The sequence below is a fragment of the Triticum aestivum genome, chromosome 7D, assembly GCF_018294505.1.
Source record: "Triticum aestivum cultivar Chinese Spring chromosome 7D, IWGSC CS RefSeq v2.1, whole genome shotgun sequence".
Lineage (NCBI taxonomy): Eukaryota > Viridiplantae > Streptophyta > Magnoliopsida > Poales > Poaceae > Triticum > Triticum aestivum.
Window position 1 is genome coordinate 107098512 of NC_057814.1, and position 9107 is coordinate 107107618.

General features: G+C 54.1%; 1 protein-coding gene across 1 annotated transcript; it reads left to right on the forward strand.

Moving 5' to 3' along the window:
• Nucleotides 1–7588: 7588 nt before the first annotated feature.
• LOC123168519 (RING-H2 finger protein ATL3) lies at nucleotides 7589–8900 on the forward strand. Its single transcript, XM_044586400.1, has one exon. It carries the CDS (start codon nucleotides 7701–7703, stop codon nucleotides 8670–8672), a length of 972 nt encoding a protein of 323 aa, XP_044442335.1. The 5' UTR covers nucleotides 7589–7700; the 3' UTR covers nucleotides 8673–8900.
• The last annotated feature ends 207 nt before the right edge of the window (nucleotides 8901–9107 follow it).

Here is a 9107-nt window from a genome sequence, read left to right on the forward strand (position 1 = left end):
CGGTGTGGGGCGGCGGCGGCCGGGAGGGTCGCGGGCAGGCGAACGGGCGCGGGCGGGCGGGAACGGAAATGAAATGGCGGTTGGGCGTTCGCGGGCGGCGGCTAGTTTTGGACCAGATGCATCTCGTGATGTATATTTGCATCGCGAGGTGTTGCATTTTACATCACGAGGAGGCCGCGGTCCAAATTTTTTTGCATATGGACCGTCTGTTGGAGCAGCGTTTTTTGCCCCAGACGGTTTAAAAGTTAGGTATTTTTACATTTGGACCGTCTATTAGAGATGCTCTAAGTGACACAAATCTTCCCAGCTCGCGTCCTTAAGGGGCAACTACAGTAGAAACAGCCTTTTGCGGTGAAAGACTAGGAAAAAAATCAATAGGACCGTCGGATTAGAGATACGCGGCTCAGATTCTTCAAGATTTAAAACTTATCGCTGTAAGTTTTGAAACTTTTTGATTTTTGGTTTGGGGTGTAAGTTGTATGTTGAACATTGTCTGTGTAAATTTGTAACTTGCATTTGTTTTGGGGTCTAAGTTGTATGTTGAAACTTGTCTGTGTAAATTTGTAACCTGCATTTGTTTTGGGGTGTAAGTTTTGAAATTTTTTGTTTTTGTTTTGGGGTGTAAGTTGTATATTTAGGATCGCCAAGGCACTCGGGCGGATCCTCCACTACCTCGGTGGCGGTGGTCCCTCTTCATCGTGGACCGACGTGTCCGCTGAGGAAAGAGCAGCCAGGCGAGCGGCGCAACACGGCCTGCCGCTCCGCATTCGCCACGTCAAACGAAGCGTCGGCCTAGGCCCTCAATGATCCCAACCCGGCGGCGGTGATGGAGTAAATTCAGCAAAACTAGTAGCCTTGACACGATGGTAACAATGGACACAAGGTTTTATCCATGTTTGAGCTCTTTCAAGGAGATAATACCCTGCTTCCTAGTTTTATTGTATTGATTTCGAGGGAGTACAGATGTAGGTTGATCTATCGTGCGATCGTTGTGTGTCATCTCTAGGATGTGTTAAGATTGTTCTGTCGACTAACCTAGCATCGGTTATATAAGATAGCGGAGGCCTAGGATAACAGGAGTTCTAGTCAGCTAGATTGGTTCATCGTCATGGGCCTTCTTAGGTGAAACATCAAAACCTAAAAATACCAAATTTTGGATCGTTTTTTTTTTTTTTGCCTTCGGTTTTGCACACCCTGATATGGCCATCATCGTCACCCTCGACACTTTGGCCCGCCGTCTCCCCGCGTCCGCGTCCCACTCGAAGCGGCACAGGTGGAGACGGGAAACAAACATTGACCTGACCCGCCCCGGGCTCCCCCCGCCGTCACATCACCATCGCCCTGCTAGTCTCCACGCGGGCGCACTGCCGGCCGGCGTCGCACGCACTCGTGTCGTGTCCCTTCTCTTTCTTTCCCCTCGGGCCCGGACCGTACGTACGCCGCGAGATGCCGCGCAAAGGCCCCGGCCGGCATGTCCCGGCGCGCCCGCCGCTGGGGCTGCCGTCCGGGTTTCCCTCCGCCGGTCGCCCGGTCCTCCCGTCCCGTGATGACAACGGTGGTGCGCGCTCTGCTTTGCCCCCCTGGTGCACTTTTTGTCCGTGGCCTCGCCCTACAGACTTGGACACGACAATTTTCCTGCTCATCATGTCGAGCGTAACAGTGTCGCTAGGGGAGTAGGGCGAGTGAGACGGGCCTTTTCGCGCGGACTCCGGGCGCCGGCGGACCCGGGCGAGCGATCCTGGAGCCGGTGATCGCGCCCAATGGCAAGGTGCCGTCGCGTCAGGGGACACCTACGAGCTCTCACTGACGTAGCTAGGGGTGCGCCTCTCTCTCCGGCTCCAGGCCAGGCTCCGTCGTCGTCAATGCCCGGCGCTGCGGCCCAGAGCACGCGGGCGTGTGCAGGTGCGACGCCGTGCGCTTCCGCGGGCGTGTGTGTGCCCACGTTGCATCCACAAAGGGCGGGCTCGACTTGTCACTACTCGTGGTAGCCGGGGATCAGAATCGTGGCTGTTTCTCCGCGGGAACGGGCGTAGAAACCGAAGCCATGCGTCCGTGCCGATGACGACTTTCCGCTCTCGAACTTGTCAATGGTCTCGGCACGGCAGCGCACGCGTTTCCCGTCCTCCTACCAACCATTAGATTGTTGAAACGACAGCCCCCACAGTCGCATTCCCGTTTCCCAGTAGTCACGGTTAACTGGCGCTGTCATGTACTAGTGCTAGTACAAAAGGCCAGCCGCGGCCGACGTGCTGTGATTAATTGAGCGGGCAAAGGTGAATCGCATCCAAGGTGTAAAGTGTAATAAACCCATAAATATACAGGTCATTTGTATGAAATATTGCAGTACTGTGCATCTGAGACACTGGCAAAATGTTTGGAGAGCTATAATATTGAAAAAATTCCAGTTATAAAATCATATTGTCTGTGCAAGAGTTGACGGACCACTACGGTCCGGTTGCAGAAACCATGAAATTCCGGTCTAGGCAAACGATTGGCACCATGATGATCGGCACATGCGTCGCTTTCAGGATGGTGCAACTGTCAACGAAGTCTGTTTAGGACCGTAGTTCCTCCGACTGACACAAATCTTCTCATCTCGCGTTCTTACGGGGGCAAAACTATGCAATAGAAACAGCCTTCTGCAGCGAAAGAATAAGGAAAAAAATAACAAAAAAGGACCGTCGGATTAGAGATAAACGGCTCAGATCGCTCTTAAAGTTCTACAACTTGTCGGTGTAAATTTACAACTCACGTCCGTGCCCTGCATATCCAATGGATTATGTAACAAAAATTATCACATTTCAGACTTCGGTTCCACATAACTACCACTTTCAAAACATCCACAACAAAAACTACCAAAAGAAGCTATTTTTCGACAAAAACAACTACTAGTTGTGTTTTTTTTAAACGATATTATGACAGTGTGGCCCACATGTCAGACTGGCCATTATGACAGGTGGGCCCCACATGTCAGCAGTAAGGGCATGGCCAATGCTACACGGTGGACAGTAGCTCCAGCTATCCAGCTCGGCTCGGATGGTCCAGGACGGTTGCAAAGGTTGTGCGCAGAGTAAAGCGGGTTCCTGCAGAGGAGGCTGCCTCCTTAGAGCATCTCCAGCCGTCCCCCCAGGAGGCTTTTTTCATCGTCGGCGTATCTTTTTTCACCCAGTCAGGCCTCCACAAGCCCAAAAAGCGCTGGATTTGACTAAAGTTATGCCCGGCGGTACCAACCCAAACCCAGAGAGCTGGGGCGCAGCTGGGGCACCGGCGCTCCATTTTGCATGTGAAAACCCCACAAGTCAGCCTCAGACCTCACTCTCTCTCCTCTTTTCCTCCCAGGCCCACCATGTGCATGGCCAGCGAACGCCTTCTTCAGCGCGTGCATGGCAGGCGGAGGCGGGGACCCGGCCATGGGACAGTGCTACCTCGCGCGGCGCCGCTGGGCGGCGACGCACTCGCCGGCCCCGGCCAGCGCCGCAGACGCCGCCGCCGCGGCACCGCACGCCGGCCACTGCGGCCAGGACCGGGACCCCGCGCCGCCGCAACTCCGGATCGACCACGCCTGTGCACCAGCCGCCCGGGGTCGCCTGGCCCAGCCCGTACCCCGCGGGGCACCAGCCCGCTGCCGGCCGGGGCGTTGCCTTCACCGGCCAGGTCCACGCCCAGGCGGTTCTTCAAGCGCCCCTTCCCGCCGCCCTCGTCGGCCAAGCACATCAAGGCCACCGGCGGCCCCGGCGTGGGTGGAGATGTTGTGCGCACGCTGAGGAGGCGATCCGCGCGGGCGAGGAGGACGTCCTGTCCAGCGCGTCGGAGAAGGACGACGCGTCGCAGTCGTCGCTGCTGGCCTCGCTCCCGTTGCCGTAGCACTAGTTGGTCCTCGTGGGGCACTGCGACGGCCAGCGCCCGGGCGGCAGCTTTGGCGGCGGCATCGTCTCCTCCCGCGTGTCCCTGCTGCTCTTGGGCACGCCGGAGGAGCTCTCCCAGGAGAAGGGCACCTGCGTGCGCAGCGGCGAGGCGGCGCACCGCAGGCTGCTGCCGGTGCATCCGCGGAGGCGCGGGAGCGGCGCGGCGTGGGAAGCGGTGAGTCGAGCAACGCGAGCCGCCGCAGGCGTGCTGGTTGCGTGCGGGTGAGCCGTCGTGTTGGCTGGCATCATGGGCGCACGCGCCACAAGCGCGGGCGGGCGGGCGTGCGGACCGCTGTGCAGATGGAGACCGGGGACATGACCGTGAGCACCTCCTCGCCCAGGGTGTCGAGGACGGTTGCGGCGGAGCCCGGCGGGTCCGGCGCGTCGGCGACGGGATCCATGCCGTGCTGGCAAGTGGGCGGCGGTCGGTGCACGCATGCACGCGCGGGGCGGCAGCAGCGGAAGGCGACGCGTTCGACGGCTTCGCTTGGGGGTGTCTCACGGCAGGAGATTTTTTCAACCCCAAGCTAAAATTTTCGCCGGAGCCCCCCAAGCGGCGAAAAAAATGCCTCCTGAGGGGCTCAACGGCTGAAGATGCTCTTACTGACAAAAGCTTGCTACGATGGTGGGTGGTGTGTGTGAGAGGGAGCAAACCATCTAGTTTTGGAGGAAAGTAGGAGAGAGAAATGGATAAGTAAGGAAAGAAAAGAGAGAGGGTGGGTCCCGAAGTAGGCTGCAGCATTCCATGAGAGTTACTCCCTCTGTCCCATAATATAACAGTGTTTTTACACTAATGTAGTGTCAAAAACGTTCTTATATTATAGGACGGAGGGAATATTTCATACGAAGTGCTGCTTCCATTGTACATGCCCTAACAATCCTTGTGAGGATCAAATACTGCTGCTCTGTAAGCTAATCCCCGTACGTTCTGTGGAGCGGTAGAGATGATGTCCGTTGCCTTTAAAACGCCATCAAGGAATTGCGCCGCACCACATGTCCACATGGACCACCACCACTGTTATTTACGTGGGCTCTCACAGTGCAACGGACGAGTCAGCACGTCGTTGCCTGGCTGGTCGCCGGCATGGCAGTACGTACTACCGCCGAGTTTTTCTACGCTCCGTTTCACATTTTCTGGCTACAAAATTCAAACAACGAACCACCCGACCGTTCAGCGCGCATTCAATCACAGAGCCGTTGCTGATCCGTTGCGAAATTATTGACTCCAGCAATCATATACTCCCTCCGTCCGGAAATACTTGTCATCAAAATGAATAAAAGAAGATGTATCTAAATGTATATTAATTTTAGATACATCATTTTTATCCATTTTGATGACAAGTATTTTCGGACAGAGGGAGTAGCATTTTTTTGCTGTTAGGATTTCGGTTTTAAATTTTTTTACAAATAAAAACCTGCCTTTGCAAGCAAGTTCTAGGAGATCCATGGCTGAAGCTCAAGGTATTTTGGCTGCTCCTTCTTCTTCTTTTTCGAGTGAAAGGGAGTTTTATTCTAGAATTAGGGGATACAATCAAGAAGCAAAAGAGCTTCGATACATGGGGCCTTTAGTTGAGTCACACAACCGTGACACAATAATAATTTGCTAATCGATGCCAACTTCATTTTGTTCACGCCGTAGCTTCTGAAGAACAAACTCCCTAACCATCGGGGACTTGCTGCAAAGGAAATCTTTCCACCAATCCCGTTGTATCGTGTTCTATGCAATATTATCTCTACTTTTTGTTGGTACTGAGTACTGTCCAATGGCTCACAAGTGTTTCTCATAGAAAAAGCCATGGTCCCAACTTTATTCATTTGAATAAAACAGTTACATCGGCAGCTAGTTGCGTTAAAACAAAACCCAGGGGTTCATGGTGCAGAACATTGACATTTGCTCCGTTGCAATTACAAGCCAAAATGTGCGTAATCTTGTTGGCTTCCCTATGAAAATCCTCAAACTTAACATTTGCAAAAACCCTACAAAGGAAATTGTATGGCTCAGGAGTGTTTGTCGTTCCTTGTATCTGGCAAAATCGAGTAGCATTTCCCTTTATGACAAATGCTTTCTCACTATTGAAGCTTTGCCATGGATATTTTAACATTGAGCTGATGGAAAATTGGGTTCTCCGAAATAGTCGGATTCTCAATAATGAAAACTCCACTGTTAATTAATGCAAAAGAACGCAAAAAGAGGATCTCAAGCTAGTTCCACACAGAATAAAACATACTACTATTCCAGCAAAACAAAATTGGAAACGACGACAAATATCATCTTTAAATGTAGTTATTGGGTAAGAATATGGATACACACAAAGGAATAACTGGATATACATGATGTACACCCAAGCATCTAAGGAATGCAGATTGCTAGACAAAGTCATTGCGAGACCATCATTTTGCATGTGTTAGCTTCCCCTTGCGATGCTTGTCTCATGGGAGATTTAAAAAGAAAGAAACACGAGGGTGTTCCGAAACACACAATCCTTCCTACAGTAATTATCGAACAAGATTAAGGAAGAAGTTATTTAATGCGAGTATCAGGATAACGGTGGCAAAATTTCATCTAGGGAATAAACAAGCGTGGAAATTTGAACTTACTTAATGCCGAAAGAGTAGGCTTTTATCCGGCCCCACGTCTATGAGGCTTAGCAACAACTTGTACTAAAGGGTTGTGCTACAACGCGACCGCTCATCGCACAAAACGTGTGTTGTGTTACACACGTCGCCCCACTTCATCAACACAGTACACTAGGCGTGCATCACCGCATGACGATTGAATGACACGTGGTTACATCACGTAGTCGGACATGTGTAACTATGATTCACCTGTCTTCTAAAACACAGCGAGCCTTTCTACAATAATTTCGAAACAAGGATGAGGAAGATGTTGTTTAATACCGGGATAACAGGCATGCAATTTTGTTAGGCGGAATAACGGCTATGAATTTTCGGAGCCACTTAATGCCAGAAGTGTAGGCTTTTATCCGAGCCTTCGGGTACGTCCTCGGTAACTTAACTAAAATGTTGTGCCGCAGCGCGACGACCCATACACATGACGCACGCTTTCACTGCACACGCCATCCTCGCATCGACACACTAGATGTGCACGAGTCCGTGAAATGCAGCATATTAGAATTTCTAAAAAAACATTTTCCTTAATCCGTAATTGGTAAAAATGGCAAGCCTTTTATGTGAAAAATAAGACAAAAACATAAGATTTGGTACCAGCTTGAGCTCATATCTGACGCGTGCCAAGCCGAATTCGAAGCATACATTTGTATAATAAGCAACTGTTTGACCAAGGTTTTTATCCGTGTAATATTTACCACTAGCACCACGAACGGCCCGTGCAAATGATGTGCAATGGCTTCCTACATTCGCAGGAAGGCGATGGAGGCCACATTGACCGTGACCGGCGAGGTCAGGTCAGCAGCCACCGGCGACGTCAGTTTCCCGCACATACCGCGGCGGCGGCTGCCCGCGCTCCCGCCAGTTGGATGCTTCCCGGAGGCCGCCGGCGCACGTCGCGGCCGAGCCGAGAAAGAAGGCCCCCGCGTCACCATCGAAACGGCCCAGTCAAACCCAGACCGCGCGACCCAAAGCCCTCGCCGAGCCCAACCACTAGTTGACAAAGTCCACCTCCCATCAGCTAGTCCCCCTTCAAATACCGTGCCACCACAGGCGACCTCCTCCATTGCTTCTCCTCTCCTCTTCCTCTCTCCGTTCTTTAGTGTCGTCAGCCATCGCCGCCGGGAAACGGGGATCACTTTGTTGGTGGGACTTGAGACGGGCAGAATGTCTTCATCGCCTCCGGCTTCGACGGTGGCGGACGCGGCGGCGGTGGGTCATCCGTCGCAGCTGGCCATCAGCAACGGGGTGCTGCTGGCGGCGGTGATCTTCCTCTTCATGGTCGTCGTCTTCGTCTTCCTCCTCTACCTCTACGCCAAGCGCTTCTTGGGGGCCAACCCCATGCTCAACGGCGCCGGCGCCACCTCCTCGCGCTTCATCTTCGTCGGCGACTCCCCGTTCCCGCGCCGCGGCCTGCCGGCCTCCGTGCTCCGGACCCTCCCCGTCGCCGTCTACGGCGGCGGCGCCTCGCCCAAGACGCCCGGCGGCCAGGGGAGGAGGAGCAGCCGCGACGCGCTCGAGTGCGCGGTGTGCCTCTCGGAGGTGGCCGACGGCGAGAAGGTGCGGACGCTGCCCAAGTGCGACCACCGCTTCCACGTCGACTGCATCGACATGTGGTTCCACTCCCACGACACCTGCCCGCTCTGCCGCGCCCCCGTCGGCGCCGACGCGGACGAGCCCGCCGCCGAGGGGCTCCCCCGCGTGCCGCGCGAGGACCACGCCACGCCGGAGTTCCCCATGTTCCCCACCAACGTCCTCTTCTGGGGCACCCACGACGACGTCACCAACGGCGGCCTCGGAGGGATGCCGCCGGCGCCGGCCCCGGCACCTCCGATCGCCGCCGCCTCCACCAGCTCCTCGGCCTCCGGGCGCAGGAAGGAGAACCTGGTGATCGACATCCCCACCCGGGCGATGGCGGTGGGCGCGGCGTCGACATCCCCCGCCACGCCGCTGCCGGCGAGCGACCTGCGGTCCCCGATGTCCGCCCGGCTCCGGTCGCTGCGCCGGCTCCTGAGCAGGGGCAAGCAGGCCGTGGTGGGCGCGTCATCATCCCCCAGCCCGCGCGGCGGCGGCGACATCGAGCAGGGCCTCGTCGGGCGCCCGCCGAAGACGCCAAAGACGCCTCCGGCGGCTAACTGATCCGAAAACTACATAGCTCTCCGACGCATTGGCTCGCCTCGCCGATCACCGGAGTGTCTATACATACATGTGTTCATTCTTTCTTTCTTCTTCCCTTTCTTTGATTCTTCTTCTCTTTTTCGCCAAGGATTTTGGCCAGAAATTCTGATGTAAACAAAAAGATGTTTGGCATTGGTGTCACTGATTGGTTATTGATGTTGATGGATCATTCATGAAATTGATAAGCTCTGTTCATACTAATTAGATTGTGTTTCAGTTCAACTCTGCTTCTTCATGCCATTGCCGCATTCATCTGTGTACTATACTACGCCAGCTGCAAACAAAAGTCACCCGTGTCAGTGAATAACTGTTCTTATGATTAGATAAGAAATTATTACGATCGAGTTAAGTAGTTCTGCAGCAGGAAGGAGACAATGCGATCCCTGAAGTCAGTCC